The sequence below is a fragment of the Rattus norvegicus genome, chromosome 20 (genome assembly GCF_036323735.1).
Source record: "Rattus norvegicus strain BN/NHsdMcwi chromosome 20, GRCr8, whole genome shotgun sequence".
NCBI lineage: Eukaryota > Metazoa > Chordata > Mammalia > Rodentia > Muridae > Rattus > Rattus norvegicus.
This window is the reverse complement of record NC_086038.1, coordinates 12,021,182-12,048,947: the sequence shown is the minus strand read 5'-3', so window position 1 is coordinate 12,048,947 and position 27,766 is coordinate 12,021,182. Positions and strand designations below refer to the sequence as shown.

Sequence of the window (27,766 nt, the reverse complement as noted above, 5' to 3'; positions counted from 1 at the left end):
TCTGGCAGCAGCAGGGAGGCTCAAAACCTTTATTGGGCCATTGGGCATGTGACATGGTGCTCTCAGAGTTGATCTCCTGAGATAGGAAATAACGGGTAGAGAAAGACAGGGCCCTGGGCACAACTGGTGCAGGCCTTCAGAAGGGACTAGCGGATGCATGAAGGAGAAACGGAAGTGGAAGGGCAGAGGCTGTGGGAAATGGGCAGTGGGAAGACTCTGGGGTCCTCCAGTGTTTGAGAGCAAGGTATAGGTAGGCTGGAGATGTGGGGAGGGGAAGCCAAGGGAGCCGAAGGTGGGGAAGGGGCTTTGGGTTCAGAGTCCTTCTGTCCTGACCTTGGGAGAAGGGCTTTCACTTTCTAGAAAGACCCAAGTGTACCGTCTAGCTGGGACTGGCTAGGGTCCTAGTAGCACCACAGATGGGAAATGGTCAAGAGATGGTAGAGCATGGCGGCGCTAACAGATCCAGCGGATGAACCTGTCGAAGAAGCTGGGCTGGGCTAGACTGTCGAAGTCTTTCTCCCGGAAGATGGCCGCCCTGTCACCCAGGCTGATCTTGGTAAGTACATCCATGTCCACATCACCACCCACAGCGACCACGGTGGGCACCACATTCTGCTTACGCATGGAGTGTACGGACTCCTCCAGGCTGTCGTTGCCCGTGACGCCGTCCGTGAGGAAGACGAAGGACAGCTCCGCGTGACGCCGGGCCCCACCCCGTGCCCCCCGCACCACGTTGTTGATGGCGTGCACGATGCCTGTGCCCACGTGCGAGAAAGAATTGAGGTAGGTGGTTCTCTCCAGGGCCTCGTGGATGGTGGTCACATTGTAGGTCAACGGGAAGGCCACCTGTTGCTGGTTCTGGCTTCCATACTGCAACAGGGCCATGCGGGCATTGAGTGGGTCGTCATCCCTTCGTGCCAGAGTCAGGCGCCGTGACACCTCCTCCACGAAGCGCCGTGCCTTGTAGAAGTTCTGCTCGCCCAGCCGCTCCGAGCCATCCAGCAGGAAGACAATGTCCACGGGCCGTTGTGTGCACTGGGCCACATAGAGCTCTGCAGGGAAGACGTAAGGTGGGCCCGGGGAAGGCAAGGGGTGGCCAGCTTGAAACTCATCCCATTTCTGCACACAACCTGCTTTTGGGATCCCAGGTCATGGGACTTTGGGACTTCACTCATGGTCACCAATGGAGGCCTCAACAAAGCAGCTCCTTTGGAACATGTCTACTGCCCCCTGGGAATTTTTCTTAAATGCCCCCAAACTAGAGGACTAGAAATCCTGTCTAGAGACCAGAGGATTCATTGTTTGTCACCAAGCATGTCTCAGCCGCCATCAACCACCTCTGGGACTCTCAAGAGCTCCAAATCCCTCACTTAGCCCAAGCTTCAGAAACTCACATAAAAGTCACTCTCTGGTGGGAGGGTCACAATAAGGCCCCTGGACCTGACTCCTTCCCCAAGAGCCATTTAGTTCTGAGTTACCTGGGCTGTCTCAGCTGTACATCTCCCAGAAAGAGGAAGGACCCAATGTGTCCTGGCACTCACTGTGGCCTTGGTATACTGCTATTTTCCAAATAGATAGCAGTCTACATTTGGTATGGCTGAAGCAACCCACGAGGGGCCCATGGTGGATTTCACCTGGTGGGCAGCCACCAGTCCCCCCCCCCCCACACACACACAGAGGTGTGTCAGAGACCACAGGCTAGGGCCTTGCTACCTATTCGCCGGACGTCTATCTCGGCTCTCCCTTGCGTTTGCCGCCAGAGCCCAGGCATTTGGGACCCCAGGGAATCCCATTAAGAACAGCCTGACTCCAGTCATGTATGATCAAGAACTGCTGAGGCAGAACCCAGGTGCCAGGGTACCCACCCCACCCCTACCTCCTCTGTGCCTCACCCCCACCTCCCCCTCGACTCCAATCCATCCCAGGGTATGCTAGCCCGACATCATTTGACCATGGCAATGCACAGTTAAACGTTTCATCTCTTTATAAAATGTTTACAATCGCTCACTACCTCTGAGTCTGAGCCCCGAGTCGGGTAGTGCCTCAATGGGCAGGGTCTTTCCTACTGAGCATATTAGTCGAAAACCTTATGTAGTACCCGCAATCCCTGAAATCTGCTCCAGAAAATTTTGAGGGACTACTGGATCTCCTGGCTCCTCACAACTCACCCACTCCCTCAGTTATTAGCACAAGCCCAGAGGCACACAGACAGTGGGGGCTGCTGGCTTGAGCACTTTCCCTCAACATCAACATCTCCAGGGCCTGGAGGAGACTGGGTAAGCCTCACCCTGGGAGAGAGGGGCACAGATGGGGTGGAGGACATCCGTCTAGCCTGATGAGACCCCTTGAGCTCAATCAGAACGCAGAAAGGACCAGGACAGGGGGATCTTCCCAAGCATTCAAATAGCACCACCCCCATCTGTGCTCTCAAACACAGGACTCAGCTGAACTGAGGTGATGTGCTCTGCTGAGAGATGCCCAGAAATTTACATCTCATGAACCTTAACCTAATCCCAGCAGTACAGCCCTTTGCCACATGTGAGCTTCTGGGGCTTAAGGTGAGCCTTCGGTCACTGATGTCCTCAGAGCAAAGAGGGGCACGAGAGAGCATGCCTTTTTTTTTTTTTAATCCCAGCACTGGGGGTGGCGGCGTGGGGCAGAAGCAGGGGGAGCTCTGTGAGTTTCAGGCCTACAGAGCAAGTTCCAGAACAGTCAAGGCTGTGAAACAGAGAAACCTCATCTCCCAAAACAAAATGTAAAACATGAGAGGAAGAGGAGGAGGAAGAGGGAGAAAAAGGGAGAGGAGGAGGAAGAGGAGGAGGAAGAGGAAGAAGAGAGAGAAGGAGGAAGAAGAGAAGGAGGAGGAAGAGGAGAGGGGAGAGAAGGAGGAGGAAGAGGAAGAGGAAAAGGAGGAGGGACATGGGGATACAAAGAAAAGAGCCTATGGGGAAATAGAAGTGATACTGGAGTGGTGTGCCCACAAGCACAAGGATGGAATTTCTACCAGAGGCTGGAGGAACTAGGAGGGACCCTTCAGAGAGTGTCATATTAAAGACACAAGGTTCTATACTTCTGGCCTCAGGAGTGGGAGGGCCAGTTCCTAGGTTCCTACTGCCTAAGGCCTCAGCCCTGGGAATCTAAAAGAAATGAGGGGTTAGATCTGGCTATCTGCCCGCAGTGAGCCCGAAGCTTTAGCAGAGTGCCAGCACGCTCTCTGGGTCCCCTGTGATATCCCTGTGCACCAGTTTAAAGGTGTCAATGAACAGCTGCATCCAGTCCTGCCGCTCGACCCCTGTGGAGAACTTGGCCCTCTCGGCGGTGTAGACCATCACAGCCACCAGTTGGGAGTAGGCAGCTGGGTTCTGTGTGAACTCCGTGGCGTTTAGCAACTGCTGGATCAGGGGGATGGTCTTGGGGAAGGTGGGGTCTGGACCCTCTTCCGTGCGGAGGAAGGTGACCGGGGGCTTGTTCCCGGGCCATGGTTCATCTGCAAGGGAGTGTCCAGAGAAGACTTTAGGAGGTCCAGTGGGCGTGGCTGGCCTCCAGCCCTCCTTAGGCCTCTGACCATGGACAGTGGTTAAGACCAAGAGAATAAGCCCAGGGAGACAAGTAGGAGGGGGGAATGGAGCAGGTGGTAGTGGGGTGTCTAGCCTAGGCAGGAAGCAGCGGGTCTGAAGAAGCTGATAGCAAGAGAGACAGCCAAGGAGACAGCCCGGTAGTAGTTTTGGGGATCCACAGAGCTCTAGAAAAACTCAGCGCGGAACATTAGTACCCAAGCCCAACTAAGATGTGCACAAATGCTGTAAACTTCCTCCAGGTCGGTTCTGCATCACCACATCCCTAGGAAGAGCCAGCTCCAGACAGCGCCCACAGACAAAGCCACGATGCTAACCTTTTGGTCCCAGGGTGGGTTTGCTGTTCTAGGACCTGTCCATCAGGGTCTGAGACTGTGAGTGGTACAGGCATCAAGGGAGACCAAGACCCTCCTTATCTCCCGCCCTCTTCAGCCTTCTCTCTCCTCTCATCCCCTCTCCCTCTCTCATATTTTCTTTTTGTCTCTGTCTCTCCCTCCCTTTCTATTTCTGTTCTCTCCATGCCTTTTCTCTTTGTCTCTATTTCTCTTTCCTTGTTTCTTTATTCTCATTCTCTCTCCCTCTCTCTCTCTCTGTCTCTCTCTATCTCTCTATCTCTCTGTCTCTCCATCTCTTTCTGTTCTTTCCACTTCACTTCTCTTCATTTCGATTTCTCTTTCCTTGTTTCTTTATTTCTTTCCTTGTTTACTTCTCTCCCTCTCTCTCTTTCTCTGTCTCTCTCTATCTCTGTTCCTATCTCTCTCTCCCTCTCTCTCTGTCTCTGTTCCTCTCTCTCTCTCTCTCTCTCTCTCTCTCTCTCTCTCTCTCTCTAAAAGATTTATTCATTTATTATATATAAGTACAATGTAACTGTCTTCAGACATACCAGAAGAGGGCATCAGATCCCATTACAGATGGTTGTGAGCCACCATGTGGTTGCTGGGATTTGAACTCAGGACCTCTGGAAGAGCAGTCAGTGCTCTTAATGGCTGAGCCATCTCTCCAGCCCCTCCCTGTCTGTCTGTCTGTCTGTCTGTCTGTCTGTCTGTCTCTCTGTCTGTCTCTGTCTCTGTCTCTCCATCTCTTTCTGTTCTTTCCACTCCATTTCTCTTCATTTCAATTTCTCTTTCCTTGTTTCTTTATTTCTTTCCTTGTTTATTTCTCTCCCTCTCTCTCTGTCTCTTTTTCTGTCTGTCTCTCTCTCTGTCCCCCCCACCCCTTCTCTCTCTCATATTATGACTATGACCCAGTAGATGTTATGGTCAAACTCACTCCCTTTTCTTTGGTAGCCAAGGAGGCATGAAGAAACTCAGATGTGTCCATCACAGGGGATGCCCTAAGACAGTGGTTCTCAACCTTCCTAACGTTGAGACCCTTTATACAGTTCCTCCTGTTGTGGTGACCCCCAAATGTAAAATTATTTTGGTGCTACTTCGTGACTGTAATTCTACTGCTGTCACGCACGAATCATAATGTAAATACCTGTGTTTTCTTATAGTCTTGGGTGACCCCTCTGAAAGGGTCATTGGCTACCAAAGGGGTCGCTACCCACAGGTTGGGAACAGCTCTAGAGGCTCTTTTTCACCTCCACAATCCATGCTCAGGTCTCTCCACAGTCTTTGGTACTGTGGTCATTACTGATTTTCTTCCTACAATCTTTAGCTCCTCAGGCACACTCAGTAGTCCCTAGTGATGGACACCATCTCTGGCCTGAGGCAGGCCCAAGGTAACCAGGCTTCTGGGTAGATAGGGCTAGGTCAGAGTTAGGAGGGTGGTTGACACCACATTCTTATCGGAAATGCTCACAAGGATGCTCACCCAGGACTTCCCTTACAAACACAACGTCTCAGGTTACTACGCTCCCCTTACCCCACCACCATGTCTAATTTATCTCAAAATTTCATATGAACATAAATGCAAATGTGGTCAGTAGAAAGGGGTTAGGGAGATGTGGGATGTGGAGGGGGCCTTGTAAGGAGCGCTATGCTTTGAGGGGTCCTAAGGCCTCAGAGTAGGTTGACTTCCCCATTTCCTCTTGATCTCGCCACCCTCCAGAGTCGGTATGTTCAAAGGTGGAAACTGTTTGACCGCGAACCCCATCCTGGAGCCTCTATACCCTATCATCTAGTGTCACCCTATACAATCCAGACATAGATGTCACCAGAAAGGGAGATGGAGAGAGACAGCTCTTTGAACTCAGAAGTGAACTCCCCATAAGACACGGGGCACTCAAATTCAGCAGGCATAACTGAAGTAGCCCATGAGCAGAGGGCTCCACCTCAGAGACACAAGGCCTACTCAATAAGAGAAAATCAACATTGACCATTGCTATCAGAGCTACTGAAGCCTCACAAAGCATCACCAAGAGAGCAAGCATGTGACAAGATTCAATGCCTTTCTTCCCCGATACCAAAGTTCGGCAGTAAAAAGGGGAACCTGCTACCCCATAAAGACAGCCCCAGAAACCCACAGCTGCTCAACCTGTTGACTAGAAACTTAAACCTTTCCTCCTGGGATCAGGAGCAAGACTCAGGGATCAAGGGTCTGGCTCTGTGCTGGAGGGGTAGAGCCATCTGCGAAATCAGCTTCTCCTATACAAACCTCACTTAAAGCTCTACAATACTGGGCTAGAGTTTGATACCATCACCCGCCAAAGTACAGTTTCACCTAGGAGCCCAGTCAAGGTGCCAGGAGCTAGGGTCAAAGGCATAGCTGGACGGTCTCACATCAGGCATGGTCCCTAGTCTTTGGCAGATACCAGAACTGGCAACTTGAAGCCAGTGCTTGGAGCCCCACATAATCCTTCTCAGATGGCTGAGGCTAGCGTGTGCCCTGAAAATGTTTTCTTGGTAGTGATCTGTTTGAACAGTATGAGACCCTGACTCCCAGGCCACATGGTCATTTCTAATCAGGTGGGCTCTGAGCCTGTGCGCATGCTCAGTGGGCCACCTTGTCTTTGGGAGGGATCAAGGAGCAGTCGAGGCTTTGTAGGGAGATGTGGCTGCACAGTGCAGGCTATGAGGGCTACTACCTGTGGCTCATCTCCACAGTAGCCCCACCATGCAGAACTGGCCCAGCCCTTACTCAACACTCCTGAATAAATAGGGCTTGCAGAGGGGACTGAATGGCCCCAGGACATCTTCATGAGGCACTCTGCAGCAGCATCTTGGGGAGGCATTGTCAGGGACCCTCAGCACAGCAGGGACACCCCCTACCATCCCTTGGGAGAAGCAGCTCTGAGTCCAGCCTCTTACTATGAAGGCCACAAAGGCAGCTGCAGGGTTAGAAGCAAAGCTGTCAACTGCTGGTGGGTACCACCACCATGCTTGTCTCCAGATGTCTAACACCAGCCGCTCTGCCCAGCAGTTTTAGGACTTTATCTTTTGATCAGAGTTTGCTAGGCCTTGGCAAGTGGATGGCTCTAGTTATGTCTGCCCACAGCGGAGCTCCTGGGAGTCCAGGAATGAAAGGAAGGCAAGGGAGGGCCTGACCCTATGGACCGGAAGGAGAGAACCCCAGTGGTAGGGAGACCAGATTCTTGCAAGAGACTCCTTTTGTACTGAAATGCCATTTTGATCAATGGTCAAGAGCCAAGCACTTCCAAGCCAGCAGCCTCTGCCCAGATGGTACCTTGCAGGGGCTCAGGATGACACTATGAGCTCGCAGGAGCCAGTCCTCACCCTGAGCCTCTGACTCTACCATGCCAGGGGTGAACTTCAAGGGTTCCTCACTAAGGAGGTGCCTCCACATTGACAAACCCTTGAGGCTGCACAGTTCCTGTTAGAACGGGAAGGATGCTGGGGCTGCTCTGCTCGTCTGGGATTAGGGTTCCGGGTAGACCAGTTACCTGTTTGGCAGGGAAGTTCTGGACACACGATCTGGGGGTCTAGAAGAGAGAAGAGAGGCCAGGTCTCTGTTAGTTCTTTCCGGGCTCTCGGCAGTAGTAAGCCTTCTAGGGGTAAAGGCCTGGGTGCCATCACTCACCCGGACAAAGGACGTCTTCCATGTCATCGATGAATTTCTCGGCCACCAGGTCAGAGAACAGCGTCATGTTGCGCACCTGCTGGGGCTTGTCACAGGCGATGGAGTAGAGGTTCTCGCTCTCGTGGGTCTCGTGGAACATGTCACCGATGCCGATGGCTGTCACGGTGACGTCTCGGTCACACAGTGCCCGAAGATTGAGGTCATCATCTCGAGGGTCATGGCGCCCATCTGTGATGACCACTGCGAACACCCGGGTCTTCTGGCGCCGGCTCTCTTTGATGAGCTGATTATAGGCGAACTTGAGGGCAGAGGGCGTCCAAGTGCCGCCGGCAATCCACTCAAGGTTTTTGACGGCCTCCTTGAAACTGGACAGGGAGTTGACCCGCTCGTCGTCCAGCCGGATGGCCTCAAAGGTGCCCTCATGGCTGTACTGTACCACACCCACACGTGTACCTACAAGGGGACAACAGTGTGATCCGGGTTATACCAGCCTGCGCTCCCACCCTGGTGACCATGGCTCAACTGCCTGGAATGAAATCATGGGATACATGGCAAAGCCATGATTCTGGCTATATGTAGGGTTCTGGTTTCTACCTCGGGATCCTCCTAGGTTCTCACTGACCCGTTTCAGACTTGGGGTCCTTGGCAATGGCGCCCAGCCTGTTGACCACATTGATGACAAAGTTCTTCTCCAAGGTGAAGTTGGTGTAGCCAATACTCTCAGAGCTGTCGATGACGAAGACCACATCCAGGGCACCGCAGCGCTTCTCACAGTCTGGAAGGGCGTGCAGGGTGACAACATTAGTGAGCGGAGAGTGTGAGGACACTTAGGGTACAGGGCCAGAGATACCGTGAGTGATCCGTCCCTCCGGCGGCAGCCACGCACACATCCCGACGTGCTAGGCCAACTCACCACAGCACCCACAGGTCTCCCTCACATAGGTCATGACGTCACATTCCTGAAACACAACCCCCATGGGTGCACTTAGGCGGGGCATACCTACCATTTCCTCAGGGCTTCCACAGGAGCCCCTCACCCCGTGTCTACTGATGTCCATGCTCACATATAGAATAGGACTTGATACACACATCTCCAACTTTGCCCTCTGACCTTACCCATGCCAACTACATCCAAGGTCCCTGTCCTTACCAACTTGACCACTGCTGACTTTGCCCGCTGAACTGGACTTAACTCTTGACAACCTCGATTCTGACCTTGTCTCTGCTGACATCCAACCTGTTGACTTCAACCTTTGACCCCAGGCCTACTACCTTGGCCCCTCTGAGCTCATTCTCTGACTTTGCCCTGGCTAACCCTCAGTACCCGATGCTCTTGGTCTTTGACTTTTTAAGAGAGAAGAACACTCATAAACAGGGTTCTACAATAGGTGACACTTACCGTGAGACCAGGATCTCCTGGAGGGCCGGGTTCTCCCTGGAGGACAAAGGACCACAGTAAGAGGTGAGGCTTCTGAGTCCGATTTGCCTGGTGCCACCACCCAGTACATACTGGCCCATGGGCCCATAAGGGCAGAACCAGGAAGATTCACATATATTAGCCTGGCTGGTTTGGGAGCTGTGGGCTAAAGGAACAGAGCTGGGTTTACCTCAGGTCCTGGGATTCCTCTTGGCCCCCGAGGGCCAGGTTCACCAGGGGGACCAGGATCAGCCTGAGGAGAAACAAGGAAGTAGGCTCAGTATAGTTCTGGGAGGTCCCTCTGCTCCATAGAAGTATTGATCCCCGTCTCTGCTGGGAGCAGAGTGGTCACGAAGCACTGCATCACCTGCTTCATCCCAAGTCTGGCACTACCCTCGGGTCTTGAGCAGTCGCTATCAGAGCCTTGGAGAGAAAGAGAGAGAGAGAGAGAGAGAGAGAGAGAGAGAGAGAGAGAGAGAGAGAGAGGGGAGAGAGGAACAGAGGAAGGGGGAGAGAAATAAACAAGGGAAGAAATAAAGAAACAAGGAAAGAGAAATCGAAATGAAGAGAAAAGGAGTGGAAAGAACAGAAAGAGATGGAGAGACAGAGAGGGAGAGGGAGAGGGAGGAGGGAGAGGGAAGAGGGAGGAGGGAGAGGGAGGAGGAAGAGGGAGAGAGAGAGAAAGAGAGAGAAAGAGAGAAATAAACAAGGAAAGAAATAAACAAGGAAAGAGAAATCGAAATGAAGAGAAGTGGAGTGGAAAGAACAGAAAGAGATGGAGAGACAGAGAGAGAGAGGGGGAGGGAGGAGGGAGAGGGAGGAGGAAGAGGGAGGACGGAGATGGGAGAGGGAAGAGGGGGAGGGAGGAGGGAGAGGGAGGAGGGAGAAGGAGGAGAAGAAGAAGAAGGAGAAGAAGGAGAAGGAGAGGAGGAGGAGGGGGAGGAGGAGGAGGAAGAAGACAGCCACTGAAGAACATCAAAGATAATGCTGGGATAGCTTACATGGAGACATCCAATGGCCATCTGGGCATTCTCATGTGCCCGATCTGCCTACCTATTTATTACCTGTCCACCCACCTACCATCCCTTCAGTGAACTGCCAACCCCACCCGTCTGTCCACCCACCACCTCTGCTCTCCACCCTTATATATGTTGTCTGGCCCTCTCTGTTCTTCATGCACCCACATGACCATCTGCATACCCAATGGTGCCAGGGACCTAGACATGAACATGATATGGGTCTAGCCTGTGCCACGGAGCCAACAGGAGGTGCTGGCTGAGGGCGGTGTGAAAGCACAGAGGAGGCTTTCTGAGCCTGACCATTCCCTTCAAGGGGCTGGTGCCAGGCAGGTTGGGTGTGTCTTCAGTGATCTTAGGCTCTCGTCATGGGCCAGCCCGTTGCCCAGGGCATAGGACGGTGACACTCACTGGCTCTCCTTTTTCTCCCTTCCGTCCGGGTGCTCCTTTCAGACCAAAGTCTCCTCGGCCTCCCTATGACACAGGACACACATTAGCCGTGGGCGATGGGTGGTATGCACACCCCTGTCCCACACGACGAGACCTTCCTCGGGGATTCAGAGGTGCCACAGAAACCCTTTGCATAGTTGAGCATCTGTTAAGGATGCTGGGCATTTTCAGGAAAGCCTTGGGTTTTGTTTGGAAAAGGACACAACACAGGAGCTACCTTGACCTCAAGCCCAGCCAGGGGCCATGTTGCCAGTCCTGGAGCAAGGAAATGACCCAAAGATGATTCCCACAGTGGACAAGGCATGCAGGACGTCTACAACCCCTAGCAGGAAAAGGCTGATTGGGATAAGACCTCTAAGTACCTCAGGGCCTGGTGGGCCGGGCTCGCCTTTTTCACCCTGTGAAGCAAACAAAAGTCTGACAGGTTGCACAGTCCCAGACCCCAAGTCTGCGACAGGTAGAGAGGCCCACCTCGCAGCTAAGACCACCCCCTCACGATTTCTCAGATAATCAGCATTCATACAGGAGCTCAGGAGCTCACACACACCTCAGGTAAAGGCCATTAAACCAATGCATAATGAGCCATGCTGAACCAAACCTGGGTTATGTTCGACCCCTGATATCTCCTGGTGCTGGCTGGATCTACCTTTGCACCAAGCGACAGGTGACCCCCCCATCCCATCCCTATTCCTAGTCCCACATTGAGGAACTTCAAAGCCTTGCCCCTCCTCTGCAGGCTTTTCCTGGGAGTTCTTGTCCCATACTGGACTTACGGGTGTCCCTCGGGGTCCTGGGTAGCTGAATCCAGGCCTTCCAGGATCTCCCTGAAGGGGAAGGTTGAGTTAGCCGGAATGGCTGATGAGAAGGAAGAATCCAAATAGTGCAGGGTAGGGTGAGCCTAGCCTTGCTTGCCTACCTCTGGACTGGAGTGTATGTGAACAATGACACACACTAGAGAAGCCACAGGGACCATGCAGTACCCATATGGCTGTCCATCCCTCAGGACCCTGCCATCTTTCCCAGCAGGTCATTGCTGGAGAGGGCAGAAGTAGGCTGCACAATCTGCTACTGCTCTCCATGCTCAAGAGGCCCAGCATCGCTACCTCAGCCAATCTCATTAGGAGCTGGGAATAGGAGGTTCAAGGGAGGCCTCTCTCCTCCAGGGTCCCAAGCTTTTCCTGCCATGCTCTTGGTGGGCACCTCCTCAGGCAGCTGCCTTGGACCCCATCCCATATTGCCAAAAGGAAGGGACATACCTTGGGTCCTGGCTGTCCTGAATCTCCTCGAGGCCCAGCATCCCCAGGGTCTCCCCGAGATCCCTGAGGGCAAGAGAGGAGTCAGAGCTGGCCTAGTCCTCTGAAATGGCGATAACCCTAGCTTGATTTGACCAGCTCTGAGAAGACGGCAGGTCTTAGCAGCAGGGCCACCACTTTGCCTGGGGCTAGGGACTGGGAAAGGTAGGCAAGGGTAGGATGGGGAGTGGGTAGGGGGTCTGGAGCAGAATGGGGGTTTACAGAATAGGGCTGGAAGTGGGAAAGACTTTGGGAGGCAGGGTGATGAATGGGTGGTGAGAAGGCTGGGGGTCTGGGGGTAAGTGTGGAGTGGGTGGAGGGCTGGAGAGTGTGGAAGGGGGAGGTCAGGGGGCAGGTGAGGAGCGGGTGGGGTAAGGGGCAGGGTGGGAAGCTGACAGGGTTAGGGGAAGAGTTCCAAGGTAGGAAACACGTGGGAGGGATAGAGGGCAGGGTAGAAAATGGTTAGTTTGAGAACAGGATAAAGGGTGAGTGGGAACCTGAGGACAGGGTACTCTCATGGCCTTAAGACTTCAAGCGTCCCCATACAGACCTGCTTCCCTGGCTCCCCAAGAGCTCCCTGGGGGCCTCTGGGTCCAGGCAAACCTCTGTCTCCCTGCAAAGAAAGGAGATGAGGGTAAGAGGATGGGATGCTGTGGCCCTAATGCTGTACCCACAGAGTCCTGACATCCGCCCTGTGGGTGGCGGGGTTCAGGGTGGGCCACCCTGTAGTGGTCCTGCCTCGGCTGGGTCTGTGAGAAGGTTTAATGAGGCAGGTTGTACTGAGCACAGATCCCTCCAGCTCCCTCCCTTCACACCCTTCCTGTCCTAGGTGTAGCCTCCTCCACTCCGGTCTTTGCCACCTCCTGTCCTGGGTGTAGCCCTCCGCCCTGGCATCTGTCACCTTCTGCCAAACCTACCTTGGCTCCTTTACTGCCGATTTCTCCAGCCAGACCTCGTGGCCCCTCAGGACCAGGGTCTCCCTGTGAGAAGACAGGTCTGGTGAGGTTTGGGCCAAGCAGCAATTCTGAACCATCTCTTCCAGAAACAGTATTAGAGTGTGTGTGTGTGTGTGTGTGTGTGTGTGTGTGTGTGTGTGTGTGTGTGTGTGTGTGTGTGTGTGTATTTGAGGATAGGGTTAGAGAAACAAGTTATTCAGCCCCTCAGGGCAAAGACATCGGTATGGGAGGGGTAATGTCAGAATGGTCATACTCTCCAGACCCTCAGCCCTGCTGAAACCACAATGTGGTAGGGACCCTAACCAGCTCAGAGGAAGGTTCCTTCATCACCGTCCTTGGGAGCTGTGGCAGTGGGAGCCTATGTCTGCAGTGGGGATGCTACAAAGATGTGGCAGTGTGCAGCCTCTGTCATTGTACATGACATGCATAAGATGGGTGGTGCCCTTCCAGAAGCCTCAGGGGCAGGTGGGAGTGTGGGGCCTGTCTGAGGCTTACCTTCTCAGATAGTACAAGGACCCTCCACCCCAACCCTGTCAGTGATAAGACCTCAGAGTTTTCTTCAGCCCATCAGCTTTATGGAGAGATCCTAGAGCAGAACCCTTTGTTCCTTAGAACAACTTACCTTCTCCCCCTTTGGACCATCACTGCCCGGGCCGCCCTTGGTCCCAGGATCTCCCCTGCGTCCCTGGGTGAAGGAGAAACGTCACTGCTGGGAGGGTCATGTGGACCACCTCTGATCCTGCTCTCTCTTGGGACCCTGAGTCTGGTAGTCCCTTCTGATATCCCTCTGAGGCTGTGTCTCTATCCCCCTACTGCTGCTCTGTCCCAGTCAAAGACTAAGGTGTGTAGGTGCTTCTGGTCAGGCCGGGCAGTGACTGGGACGCGGCGTGGACTGTCAGCATGATCATTCCTGCTCCCTCCCTGACTGGGCCTCCTCAGACCGTCTCTTCTAAGGATTATCCCTGGGAAGGGGTCGCTACCCCGAGTTCAGCCCTGGGGAAACCTTGAAGGGAGGTTAAGGGAAGGGCTGGTTGGGAAGAGAGAGCTCTGCATTTCCCCAGTGCCATTTGTCCAAGGCCTCTCCACAGAGGAGCCTGAAGCAGGGACCTGGTCTGACCGAGGCGTAGGGCGTGTGGTTGCAGGATAAACTCACAGGCTCTCCTTTTGGTCCACGGGGGCCAGGCCCTCCCTTGCCTCCTTTCACTCCTGGACTTCCGGGAGCTCCACTGTTGCCTCGATATCCCTGTGTGAGGCAGGGACAACACAGCATGGCCAGGCTTGTGGCCGAGGAATGTGTGGGATCTAGTGAGCGATGGCCCTCTTAGCCAGTCTCCCCATCCCTCTCCACATGCATGAGGACATAGGACAGTGTGGATGGTATCTTGGGCAAGGGCAGTGAGCAGGTCAGGCACTTACCTTGCTTCCTTTGTCTCCAGGATTTCCTGGTGGTCCCCTGCGTCCTGGGCGGCCAGAGTCCCCCTGGAAGGGTCAGGAGTAACATCAGTTTTGTTTATGGATGGTGGGCCGAATCATCTATATTCTCTTATGTTCTTAGCGCACACGGGATTCCAGGCCATAGGAGGAGACCTTGCCCGAAAGACCAACCCATGAGCCCAGAGTAAAGTCTGGGACTCTCTGGGAAAGGAGCCCTCTGTGAGGGACTGGTCAGAATGGGATGTGCCTAAGGCAGGGGATCAAGGGAGAAGGGACAGGAACATCTCAGGTCTGGGTTCCTGGGGAAGACTGCCTACCCTGTGGCTAAAGGACTAGGGCTACCAAGGGCCAAAGGTCACCAGGATCTCAAGGAATAGGTCTCTGCGAGCTTGGAAGGGGAGGTGGGCAAGCTGTGGTGCATGTGACCTGCTCTTGAATAGTGAGTGAGGCCGGGACCTTCCTGCTAGGCTTCACAGCCTGGATATCCCCTCACCCTAATCAAAGCTGACACAGGGAGCTCCCAATGCAGGGATTCCTGAGGGTGATGACCCAGCCCGTTCTCTAAAGCTGCATCTAGCCAAGCCCTTACCTTGGCACCTTGGTCTCCTTGCTCTCCCGGGCTTCCAGCTTCTCCGGGGTATCCATCGGGGCCCTGTGGGAGGTGAGAGAGGCTGTTAGGCTGTCTGAGTCCTTGCTTAGTGCTGCCACAGGTGGGCTGTGCTCCCCTCGAGTCAGGAACAAGGACACAGAGCAGGGACCCCCAGAACTCAATCTGGCTGTGAGATTCTGGCTCAAGAAGAGTTGTGCCTAATCCTGGTCATCAAAGATTCAGAACTTCCCAGCCTAGGACCATGAGCTTCATTTGGTCTGGCAGCCATATGTGTCCCAGGGTTGGCTCACAAGCTGAGGGGGATGGGTTGGGACCTCACACATGTCCAAGTGTTGGCTCATAGGCTAAGGACGATGGGTTGGGACCCCAAGACTAGCGGAACTACAGACATGGGTGAGGGTCAAGCAGGGAGAGGTTGGGCAGAAGAGAGAATCTGAAGATTCGCTTCCAACTCTGCCTGGTAGCCATGTTCTCCGAATGACCTCTCAGGGGCTAGGCAGAAAGGATGGAGAAGTTACTCACCCGACTTCCCGGGTCTCCCTTGCAACCAGGAGGCCCAATACGGCCCAGTTTGCCCTGAAAGGAGAAGATGGGATATCAGAGTGTAAATCTGGGGTTCATGCAAATCAGTGACAGCACCGCTTAGGCCCTTGTATGACAATGACATCTGCACCCTAGAGAGAGCACAGGAAGGTGAGGTGATTCCCCTTTGGCTTCTTCATTCTGTCTCCATGGAGACAGAATCCCAGGACTGGGCCAGATGCACGGGCGTGAAATGTCCTCACCACGCGTGTGTGTATATGTCTATATGTCTATATCTGTGTGATTATAATGATGCGCATGGGGCAGGCACAGTGGTGTCTGGCAGCTGGGCTGGGGCTGGTGGCTACCTTCTGTCCATCTGTTCCGTTCTTGCCTGCTAGACCCGGAGCTCCCTGGAGAAGAAAGAAAAAAGGGCTGGTTAGGTCTGGATCCTTGTTCCTTCTCAGCGGCAGGGCAGGGCAGGGCACACCCATCCTTTCAGGCTTACCTTCCGACCATCTGATCCGAATTCACCCTGTGCGGGAGGAAAGCAAAGGGTTGGTTGAGGCCCCAAGCTTCACAGACACCGGGGTGCAAATGAAGATACTCAGCCCGAAACATGAGACCCGCCCGACAGGCTGTTGTGTTCGCTGGTGGACGGAGTAGCTCTCCATATCCTGTGCAACATTGCGACTTACCTTCTCTCCCTTGAAGCCAGGCACACCCTGAGGGCAGAAGGAGAAGACAAGAGTGTCACCGAGTGCATGTCAGCAGGTGCAAGGAAGCCCTGGATAGACAGACGTGGAGAGCAGCCAAGACCCAGCATCGAGGGCGTACACAGTGGCTGCATCATGCCTGGGAGCCACAAGTGGGTTTGGCAGAGGAGGGGGGTTCAGGCTGGATACATAGTTTTGGGGTGACCTTCAAACTGTAGAGGTGCTGTTCTTCTTGGGCAACTGGGGCTGGGCTGTGAATACCCTGCAAGGGGAACTGCCCCAAACTCCCTCCCTTTCCCTTCCCCCATCCCAGTCCTGGGTAGAGAACTTGCCTTGGGTCCTGGGAATCCAATGGGGCCTTCAATGCCAGGGTCTCCCTGTGAAGAAGGAACAAAGACCCTTAGTCGTGATTCCAGTCCTGGCTGCAGGGAGAGTGGTTGGGGGGTCAAGTCCAGGGGTCAGGGGCCAGAGGCCATGTGGGGACCTTACCTGTCGTCCTTTCTGTCCAGGTTCTCCTGGCTCGCCCATGTTGCCCTTGGCGCCCTAAAAGCAGAGGATGGGGAGAAGGGTAAACTGAGGCACGGGAACCCTGTCATCTCCTGAGAGAGGTTATACAGCAAAAGCTGTTGGTCCCTCCCCAGGCGAGAACATCTTGGAATGGGATCAGTTTCCCCAGAGGGTCCTGGTAGCCCCCACCAGGCTCTGACGACTCGTTTTTCTCTGAACCCTGATAGACAGCTTTCCATGACGCCACGCTAAAAATGGGCAGAACAGCTTCTCAGCTGGGGATGCTGGCACTGCGACTTCTGAGCCACAGCCCAGACCACAGCTGAGGTTTTCAGCCAGGCACTCACAGGGCCATGAATTCCTCATGAATGGGATGGGCATGGATAAGATGTGGATTGAAGGGACTAGGCAGATCGGGGCTTCAGGAAACCACCTTACATTAGACTCCCTAGGAATTAAAGTTTTAAACCTGTATCAGAGCCTTACTAAATAAATGCGCTTGCTTATTAATTTTCTTTCCCTTTAAATGCAAAAGGATGGAGGAGAAGGAAAAAACCATGAGGTACAAGAGAGAGGAGGGGGATCAAGCAGAACAAGCGGACAGACATCCTGGTGGGTCTCAGCTGTGCTCTGCCCTGAAGACCCTGTGGCATCTGCCTCCCAGTGCCCGGGTCACTGCTCCACTGTATGGGTAAGGTAGCTCTGAGTGGCAAATCCATTCCCAGTTATCACAGGGTGGGAATTCTCGTGGCCAGGAGACATCTCACCGGCCGCCCACTGCTGTACAAGCCCTCACTGCACTGGCAAAAGTCACTTCATGTGACTGGTCTCAGCTTCTTCCTACCCTTCTGGTTCCTGACATGCGCATCCTTAGTTTCAGACGCCATGGAAGTGGAGTTGGAAAAGATTTATTTTACACCGCTCTGTTAGAAAAACACCAGGCAACCATTCCGAGCAGAACTTCCTTAAAGTCTAGAACTAAGTCAGCCTCCAAGGGATGCCTCATGTTAATTGGCAACCACGCTATCGACAGAAATGTATTGGGTGCGTTATTTCCCCACGTGGGCCTGCTTGCTTACTTCACAAACGTATTTTAAGTGGCGTGTCTTAATCTTTTTAAAACATTTCCTACTTCTCTCAAAATATCATTCGAAAGGAAACGGAAACAATCAGAAGTTTAGTTTCTTCAAGTTTGGAAGCGCTGAGGCCACCCACGGACAGCTGGCCTTCAATGTGGAACTCACGCAGGGGCTTCCTGAAAAATAGGCCATGCGGTCTCCAGGCATCTTACCTTCTGTCCTCGGTAACCCTTGGGTCCGTGGGGTCCCGGAATCTCCAGGCAGCTCACCTTGTAGCACTGAAATGAGGTGGACAGACAGCAGGTCAGGGGGTAGGACAAGTCCCCAGCTGGGGGACAGGTATAACCTTGGGACTCTCAGAGGAAGTTTCCAAACACCCATACAGTTAAATCATCTAGCCACATTCTGGGTAAGCAAGGCTGGGTTAAGCATTCTGGATAAGCGAGGCTGAGTTAAACATTCTGGATAAGTGAGGCTGAGTTAAACAATGACAGACCGTTAAAAGAACCCATGAGCTCTCGTCAGGGCTGGGCACCATTTATATTGTGGGGACCGAATTGCCATTCTTTTAAGTAGCTGTTCTAGGTTGGATTTTTCCACAGAAGGGGAAGGGAGGGACTTTGGGTACCTTGTCCCCTTACCCACAGGGACACAGCACCTTCCAAGGCTGTAGGCTGGTTTCTAGTCTGAGTTGGATAAAGCCCCCCCCACGGTCTGGTACATGACTCAGTTTCTTCAGAGATCATGTGGTTGGTAGATAACGCTATACCAGCCTCCCTCCTGCCCTGGGGAGGAACTAAATAGCCTGGGTTTGACTGGGGATGAAACTGGAGTTTCATCTAAGCTCAAGAGATTCAGGCCAAACAGAGCAAGTGGACTTCAATTCTGCTGCTGCTCTGCTCTGCTCAACCAGGAGTAGGGCGTTGGTCCTCCGCTGGGTCAACGGTTGGTTGTGACCAGGTAGCATACGTTGTACTGTGGTGACAAGGCAACTTACCTCTCCGTAGGCTTCATGTTTCTGTAGGAAACAGAGAGACTCAGATTAGCTTGGGCCTAGGGACCTGTATGTCACCTTCTAGTCTGGATGGGGACCATGGACATGAAAGGACTTGACCGTAAATCCCCCTCCACTGAGACCCGGAACTCTGCCTACTGCCACGTTGATGGGTGGGCGATATCCTTATACCTCTGCCTGAACCACGGATGCTCACCATGACCTTGATGATGCGGTTGATGGTGTCCTGGTCAATCTCAGTAGAGTCAGGTCGCATGGTGGCATAGTTGTTTCGGTATAGCTCATGTGGGGTGTTGGCGATATCCCGCAGGCCTTGTTCATTTAGGTTCCTATTGGGGGCCACGGCAAAGAGCCGGATGCCCTCCTCGCGGGCACGCTCAGCCTGCATTTTGATGCCCCCACAGGGATTGCCTGTGACGTGGCCATCGGTGATGACCACGGCAAAGTTGACTACACCCCGGCCTACGTGCTGCCGGATCTGCTGGGTCATGTTGGCCAAGGCACAGTCAGTGAAGGTGCCCCTGCGGAAGGAGCGGATGCCTTGTAGGCTCTTAGTGAAGGAGGCCCGGTCGCTGCCTGGGGGGCTGAACACCTCCACCTGGTCCGAGAAGTGTAGGCCACCATAGCGCCAGCTCAGGGCCACCTGCTCCAGGTAGAACTCGTTCTGCAGCTGGCTGATAAATTGTGGTACGAACTGCTGCATGTGATAAAGCAGGCTGTCTGTGGGGGACTGCATGGCCACGCTCTCCGAGGTGTCCAACACGAAGTACACGTTGACTGGGCAGTCAGCCTTCTCTGGAGGTGGGGGACAGGGCGGACATTGGACCCATCAGGGCTTGCCCAGTCGGGGCTATGATGTGAGCTCACCCTTACCCCATGAGTACCGCTCTCTCCCATCCAAGTACCTGGACAGTTGTTGTTCCTGTCAGTAGTAGAGATATCAGGTGAGATGGCTTCCTGCTGCTGGGCATGGAGGACCCCCAAGAGTCCCCCAAGCAGGAGCACAGAAAAAGAACCCTGGAGCATCTTGGTAGTAGTCGTCATGTGCCCTGATGTCCTGCAATAAGGAGTGGCCATTATAGACACTCCTACCCCCAATAGACATCACTGCTCTTCTGGGTTGGGATGCACGTAGCTTGAAATCCTTTGAGGAATAGGCACTTCCATGCCCCCCTCCACCCACTGGGGAACCATGCTTCTCCAACTCTCTATTGTCTGCAGAGCTCAGTTCAAGGCTGGATATAGGCATTCAGCTCTTCTCTGTTCTCTGAAGCCAGGCTATACATAGATGGGCCCATTTGTGTGTGTTGGGGACACCAGGGAGAAGTGTCTCTTCACATATCCTGCTCTAGGATCTTCATTGGGGACAGGAGGAAGGAGAAGCATGCCCTTTCACTCAGGCAGGCTCAGTGCGGGACTCTGGGAGTGTCTCCCCAAACCCTGTAGCTTGGCTCCCCTTCACGTGGGGCATTGGTATGGACTGAGTGGAGCCAGGTCTAGTCAGACAATGATTTTTAGTATGACTTCCCATCAGATGCCGGCAAATTGAGGGCAGCCCTTTGTGGGCACAACAAGACCACTAGACAAGAAGTGACACAATACTCTGGAGTGAGGGTGATTGTGCTCCCGGAGGGACTCTGTCCCAATCTGTTATCTGGGAAATTTCGTCAGTCAGAGAAAGTACTCCAGATTTCAGATGTTCCATTATTATAGTTGAAAAATGGGTGGGGTCAGTGAACAGTGTATTCAATATTAAGGATGGAGGAAATCAGGTAGGACACATGCACACTTGTAATCCTAGCATTTGAACATCTGAGACAGGAGCCATGAGTTCAAGACCAGCTGGGCTACATAGCAAGATCCTGTCTCAAACTAATAAGTTTCATTCCAAAAAGATGAGATAAATTATACCTGAGTAATTGTTGATACAGATGGTAAGAACATCCAAAGGACAGAGAACAGACTGTGGAGAACAATGTAAGCATAACAGACCATAACTGAAAAGACAGGTGGCCTCAGGAGAAACAAAGAATTGACAGAGGGATCTTGTGTTGAAGATCATGAACGCCCCTTATCACCAGGAAAACAGAATTAATTAGGCATGGCCATGTGAAGTACATTAAGTCTACCAGTTGGGAAATCTAACATGTAATAAGAATTCTAAAACTATCTGTATAGAGAGAAAAACAAAGACAACAGCAAACTCCAGGAAACACCTAAAGGAAAAAAAATTCATTGGCAATTATAGAGACAGCCTCAGTTGTTCCAAGATAACCTCCATTTTTCGCCTCCTGGTACTCATATGCTAATGTAGTTTTCTCACAACAAATCATGCTGGACAGTGCTGTGCCGCTGCTAAGGCGAGGTCTATGTTTGGGATCTCAGCACACGGGAGGTGGAGGCGGGAGGGTCCAGAGTTCGAGGCGAGCCTGAGCTACAGAAAAAGGCCCTATCTTATAAACCAAAACTAAAATCACAAGTGTTTTGATGGACTATTACTGAGTGGGTATAATCCTAGAACCATGATACCCACCGGGTATCCTGCCTCCCTCTGATATACAATACCCTTCTCTGTTTCTCTATTTTTAAATGTTAAGGTCTGCTTTGTCTGATGTTAACATAGTTATCCCTTCTCCCTCTGGCTGTTTGCATCTTTGTATCTTTTCTCATTAAGGCACTGTTAATCTGTTTGCTTTTTTTCTCTTCAGATCTAAAGTGAGTCTCTTGCAAGGAGCATGAAGTGGGGCTGTGTTGTTTTCTCTAGCGCCCACTCTGCCCATCTCTGTCTCGCAATTGCAGAGTTTAATCCAATTTCGTTAAAAGAAATCACGGACAGAGGGTATCCCCCATTTTTTTGCGTCCGTTTCCTCTATGCCACGCACATCCACGTTCCCAATTTCTCAAATAACCATCTACGTGTGTGTTGTAGCAAAATGTCATTTCTTTGGAATTTGTTTGCTTTTTCTTGGTGGTTACTGAGAACACTGTTCCTAAAATCGAAACTATTTGAATGTGTACCAATTTAGTGACATAAAATTTCTCCACCTTTAATATCTCTGACCCCAATATCATAAAACTTCATCCCGGGACTGCAGAGACTGCTTGGTGTTAAGAAGGTGCACTACCCTTACAAGGAAACCCAAGCATCTATGTAGGGTGGCTCACAACTTTCTGTAAACCAGCTCCAGAGGATCTAATGCTCTTTTCTGGTCTCCATGGGCACCTGCACTCACATGCACATACATACACACTCACATAAATACACATGCACACACATATACACACCCATGCACACACACATGCACAATGCACACACATTCACACCCATGCACACACATACACACACACATATACACAAACATCCACATATACCCCCCACACATATATACCACACACACATGCACACACACATACAAATACACATACACATGTAATTTTTAAAACTCCATTCTCATGTAAGTGCTTCTCAGATCTCAGTATTTGGCTCCAGGACCTCCTACTGACACAAAAACCTGATGCTTAACTGCCTTCTATAAAATAATATACTCTTGGCACGTAGCTTCTGCATATCCTTGTGTATACCTGAAATTATCTCTATGTTGCTGTTAATGCCAACCACAATGGAAATTCTATATAAATATGTGTCATGCGGCATTTTAAAGACACCAACAGGGAGTAAAGGTCTGTGAATATTCAGTACAGGCACAGCTTAATTTTTAATCTGTGATTGTATTTATGGATGTGGGAAAAGGGAATACAGAAGGCTGGCCACATATTTAAAAACATAACTAATATACATTCACATTTTTAATTTATTTTTTACTTTATGTGGATGGGTATTTTGCCTGCAAAGATATATGTGCATCACGCGTGTGCCTGGTACCTCTGGAGGCCAGAAGAGGGTGTTCAATCCCCTGGAACTGGAGTTACAGGCTGTAATGAGCTGCTATGTGGTTGCTGGGAATGGAATCTGGGTCCTCTGGAAGAGCAGCCAATGCTCTTAACCACTGAGCCATCTCTCCATCCTTATAGCCAACATTTTAATATATCCGTTTCTTAAATTCTATAGCAAAGAAACTTTGAGATTACACATCAAAACGGTAACACTAGCTCTTAGACAAATAATTGTTTTTCTTTAAGACAGATTCGCTTTCCAAATCATGTAGAAAAGAAAAACCAGTTACCCTCCATTGTTACAGTAACACTAGCTTTTAACAGTTGCCAATGTGTTTTCCTTTTCTGAGATATTGGTGTTTTCTTATGGCTTTTAGATATTGTCCATTATCCTCCATGTTAACCCTCAGGATTTCCTTTAACACTTGTCTCAGGGCAGAGGCTCATGATGATGAACACGCTTAGCTTTTGTTGACCCAGTAATGTTTTTGTTTCTCCCTTACTTTCAGGGACTGTTCTGCTAGGTCTTGGTTGATACTAGTTTGCCTTCATCACTTTGACTATCTTAGCCCTCTGCCTCTGGACTCAAGCTTTGAGAAGAAATTTGCCAGGAGACTTATCAAGGCCCCTTTGTATCGGACAAGTCATTCTTTTCTTATTGCCTTCAAGCTTTTGTCTTTGGGGTTAAATTATGATGGCTTTTAGTTGTAGGACTCTCTGAGACCATCCTACTTGGAGTTTAAGCTTCTTGGATGTTTCTATTTCTTTATCAATTGGTGACGTTTGCTGCCCCGCCCCCTGACATTATTTCTTCAACTCCCTTTGTTCTCTCTCCCGAGTCTCCCAAAATGCATGTGCTGCTGCTACTCACGATGCTCCCACGTCCCTCCCAGGCCTTATTCACTTTTCTCGAGAATTTTCTTTCTGCTCCACAGACTTGACAGTTTTCCTCATTCTATCTTGAGTTCACCGATCCTCTCTTCTGGTTTCTCAAATACGTTTCAGACTCTCTAGTAAGATTTTCCACTTCAAGTCTGTACTTTTCAGATATTTTGGGCTTATTTTTAGTTAGTCTTTTTTTTTCCTGGCATTTCACTGACACTTTCATTTTATCCATAAATTATTTCCCGACTTCCTTCCTATCCTCCATTAGCTCTTTAAGCATTTCAAAGATGACTCTTTTAAAGTCTTTGTCTAGTAGGCCTACCAATGGGCTGTTCTCGTATGCAGGGTCTACTGATTTATTTCTTCCCATTATTAGCCAAGCACTGCACCACTGAGTCAGCTATCTACCCCATCTTCTTCATATACATGTGTGTGTGTGTACCTTACATATATACATAGTAGATTTATATATATACTGATCTACAAATCTATTGATTTATAGGTATCTACTTATCTATAAATCTACTGATTCATAGATAAATATACACACTGATATATATTTCTACTTAAATATATCTCTACTGATATATATCTACTGATATTGATATATATGTCTACTGATATATATCTACTACTATCTATCTATCTATCTATCTATCTACATATATATATATATATATGCCAATTCTTTTATCTCCCATTGCCATTCTCTTCTGGATGATGTCACATTCTTTTTGATCGTTTGGTGAAAATCAAAGACTCAAGTCTAATAATGGAGTCACTCTGGAACCCAGAATGTCTGCCTCCGTGACGATTTAAGGTTTCAATTTTTGACCCTGATGGCTACAGACAGCCTCTGTGACAAGAACCGACTTGAAGTGTAAATGTAAGTGTGGGGTCTTCCAGGGCTCTTTCTGAGCCAACCCTCCATGGGCACATGCAGCAACTTTCCGGTTTCCTCTGGCCACGCCACTGCTTTCGAATGTATGACTCCAACATGGAGACAGAGAAAAAAAAAGCAGAGAATGAAATTCCAGCCCTTGAAGTGCTTGGGAAGTCACTTCATTGAGAGGGGAAGAGAGTTGCAGCAATGAGAGATACAAAAACGTCAATAGCTTTTGCCAAGGCAGACACCCTAAAGAACATCTTAGATCCCAGTAGAGCCAAGTTAGATGTTAAGTAACAGGAGGAAACTGGGAAACCCTAGCCTTGTGGAAATTAAATTCCATGCTCTTAAGACAACAAGTTAAAAAAAATACAAGGGAAATAAGAAAACACTTAAAATGCCTAAAAACTAATAAATTTCTAAAACATAGCAAAATCATTTCCAAAAAGGGGAAGCACACAGCTGGGAGAGCTGACACCAAGACCAAGACCAAGACCAAGAAAGAGCTCAGATCAGCAACCTAGCCTACAACCGAAGGGACGAGAGAAGGCACAGCAGAGTAAACCCATGGCTGTTAGAGAACAGAGGAGATGAAGAGAGGACACACGAGACACAAATTAGAAAAAAAAAATGGAGGGAGTCTAGGAGGAAGTGAAGCCCGATTCTTAGAAAACACAAGAATTTGGATAAACCAACCAAAAAAATTTTTGAAGAAAACAGATTAATTGTACCTGAACGTTGAAACCTAATAACCATTTCGATACACCTAATTAATATGAACAACTACAGCACAGGATTGGGGGTGTGGTCAGTGGCAGAGCACTTGCCTAGCATGCACAAGTAGGCTGAAACTTAGGTTTGAGCCCAAGTGCTTGAGTGTGCATGTACGAACACACACAGACAGACACACACACACACAGACACAGAGAGAGAGAGAGAGAGAGAACGCATGAAACCAACCAATCATAAAATGACAAGCAATTTGGGACCCTGTGCACAGTTGATGAGAATGTAAGCTGGTGAAGTTGATGTCAAAACCTTGGAGGTGTCTCCAAAAACTGTAAAAAGAACTGCCAAATAACAGAGCTCTTCCATTTCTGGGTCCATCTTTATGATATCTCATCTATCTATCTATCTATCTATCTATCTATCTATCTATCTATCTATCTATCTATCTATCTATCTACACACACATATCACATACACACACATATAGAGGGGGTGGGGGGGAGGGGAGGGGGAGGGGAGAGAGGGGGGGGAGATTTAGTCCTTTCCCTCCCTCTCCAGGGTCTCACCACATAGCCAAGTAGGTTTTGCTGATGTTGTTTTTGTTTTTAAAGAACATCTACTAGGAATGTGGGAAAATTGTAAATCACAGTAACCCTGCAAGTGGCTGCTGGTGGTAATGTTGTCAAGCTGAGGTAGAGCAAACCTAAGCATTGTGCACCACAATGGGCAGACTGGCAGTGAGCAGACCACATGTGCTCTATCCGGCTTCTCTGGTGGGTGATGGGCAATGAGTGGAACCAGGGCCGCTCAGAACTGAGCTCCCCACTCCTGAGCCATTTCACTGCCGCATGGACTAGGAAGCTACCCCATGTCTAGCTAGCGTCTCTGCTGGGCACCCATGGAGATGCTGTTCACAGTATGGGCCAGCACCTATTGAGGTCAGAGGCTGGGTTCCTAGGCTTGCTCAAGTGTGGTACCCCACACTCCCTGACTATTTGTGGGACTTCTCTAGATTCTTAAGACTTCATGAGTGGGCAAAAGAGACACAACAAGGCTGGCTAATGGAAGTGTGGAACCGTGCAAAAGGAAGAAACAACTCCAAACTCACACCATCTGTATTCTAGAAACCACGCTACCAGTACTGTCTTAATCTAGTGCTTGGGTTGTGAGCGGTCTATCTAGAGCCCTCAGAATCCCTGCTAGCTGAAACTGGTGGGTGCTTCTAAGTCTGACCTTATTCTGAGAGGAGAAGGCAGGACCACCTCTAGGAGGGCGGGTATGACAGGCATCTTATGCCAGAGCCTATGCAAATCTGCAGTCCCTTCTCATCCTGGATTCTGAGAATCGAATCAGAGAACCCCTGATGCCCAGAGCTTCCCGTGCCCTGCTGAGAGACCTGCTTAGAGGCCTCCCCAAAGAAGAGCTGACTGGATTTGCTGGCAAATCACTGCTGCACAGGAAGGAACCCCTCCTTCAGCTCACGAGCTGCCCAAGTGGCAGCAGTCTTGACTGCTTCTTCCAAGGTCTGTGCTGACTCCCTGAAACCACTTCATTGGGGGAAACTCACTGTCCCCAAGACTGATGCGCAACTCTCAGAATGGATGCTCTAAAGTCCCATGCTCAACCCCTCCCGTCTGGTACTACCTGTTCCCTGGGACCCTAGGTCCAGGCCCAGTCTCTGGCCCTACTGATTCGGTCTAAGGGATCCCAGACACCTGTGTTACCTCCAGTCTTTGTGAGATGAAGCCCCAAATGCCACCTTTCTTTTTTTCTTGCTATGCGTGTGCTCGCTTTGAAGCTAGAACTATTTAATTGAGGGAGAAAAAACAAACAAACAAACAAAAAAAACCAACCCAGTAACTTAATCTGGACCTTAAATGTCCCTTGTAGGTACCTTGTTCCTCTGTGGCATTTGGCTTCATGTCCTCAGGGGAGCATGGGAATACCCCCTAGGATACCCAGGCTTCACAAGGGGCTATGTTGCTGTCTATAGGAGAGGGGTCTCTGAGGTTGCCCACCATGCTGTGGGAGTGAGTGCCCAAGGGTGTCCCAGGGGTAGTATAGAGCCAAGAGTAACACATTATTAAAGCCGGGTCCACCCTCATGATTCCTGGCTTGCCCAGCGGTGGGATCTGAGACTCCCTTCTCTGCTGCCCACAGAGTACCCTTGAAGTCCATCTGAGGAACTAGTTTAAGTGGCTGTTCCCTTCCTTCCCCACGACGACTATCCTTCCCTGGGGCCTGCAGAGAAGCCAACAGTGAACCCGCGTCCAGGTTCAAGTCACAGCGTGTGTTCGTTCCCACTGAGGCGATTTCGGTTCCTTAACCCTTGGAAGATAACTCAGATCTGCTAGAAATGGCCATAGGTCTGACCAGATGCCAGGCACTCCGAGGACTGGGAAGAAGGGGCATCTGGTCCATCTGGGATCAGCAGAAAGCTGTGGAATCCGGAGGAAGAAGAAGCCTGCACTCCAACTGGGCCCTATGGGACAGAGGCCTAGGGGGCACCAGGAGACTAGAACCTGGGGCTGGACTGTCTGGTTTGGGGAGAACTGTGCTCACCCTAGACTCCTGAGGTGCAGCCCCTGAATCCTGTTCCCCCTTTCCCCGGGTGTCCTGGCTGGATACCATAAAAAGCAGCTTACCTGGCTTGGAGAGGACGTCTGGGTACTTCCGAGGACAGCTCGGGTCCTGACGGCCCGAGGTGCGGGCGCCGAGTGGGCAGGAGGGAGGGGACCCAGGCGCGGCCCGGGACTGAACGGGAGGGGACCAATCTAGGGACCTCCCACTTTAACTCTGTCC

At 51.1% G+C, this 27,766-nt stretch overlaps 1 protein-coding gene across 2 annotated transcripts; it reads right to left on the bottom strand.

The window, feature by feature from the left end:
- Positions 1 to 15: 15 nt before the first annotated feature.
- Col6a2 (collagen type VI alpha 2 chain) lies at positions 16 to 27,766 on the bottom strand. Of its 2 annotated transcripts, none has more exons than NM_001100741.1 (28): positions 27,610 to 27,675; positions 19,476 to 19,627; positions 18,767 to 19,365; positions 18,553 to 18,573; positions 17,768 to 17,833; positions 16,459 to 16,512; positions 16,302 to 16,346; positions 15,952 to 15,978; positions 15,762 to 15,788; positions 15,622 to 15,666; positions 15,254 to 15,307; positions 14,711 to 14,773; positions 14,104 to 14,166; positions 13,841 to 13,930; positions 13,310 to 13,372; positions 12,649 to 12,711; positions 12,282 to 12,344; positions 11,696 to 11,758; positions 11,213 to 11,263; positions 10,802 to 10,837; positions 10,401 to 10,463; positions 9,164 to 9,226; positions 8,956 to 8,991; positions 8,470 to 8,515; positions 8,179 to 8,331; positions 7,557 to 8,009; positions 7,420 to 7,458; positions 16 to 1,052 (listed from the first exon to the last, which is right to left on the bottom strand). In NM_001100741.1, exons 2-28 carry the CDS (start codon positions 19,612 to 19,614, stop codon positions 454 to 456), a joined length of 3,084 nt encoding a protein of 1,027 aa, NP_001094211.1. In that variant the 5' UTR covers positions 19,615 to 19,627; positions 27,610 to 27,675; the 3' UTR covers positions 16 to 453. The 2 variants fall into 2 exon arrangements, with proteins under 2 accessions (NP_001094211.1, XP_006256362.1); XM_006256300.4 differs by lacking the exon at positions 16 to 1,052 and adding an exon at positions 1,962 to 3,487 and having other exon boundaries at positions 27,610 to 27,766.

What these genes read in the sequence shown, in the direction of transcription:
- Col6a2 (NM_001100741.1), bottom strand. Translation starts at nt 19,614, where the DNA reads ATGACGACTACTACCAAGATGCTCCAGGGTTCTTTTTCTGTGCTCCTG. An exon ending in GTGGACCAAAAGGAGAGCCT is followed by an intron (nt 13,373 to 13,840) that starts GTGAGTTTATCC and finishes TCCTTCACCCAG; the next exon opens with GGACGCAGGGGAGATCCTGG. An exon ending in GGAAGACGTCCTTTGTCCGG is followed by an intron (nt 7,459 to 7,556) that starts GTGAGTGATGGC and finishes TCTCTCTTCTAG; the next exon opens with ACCCCCAGATCGTGTGTCCA.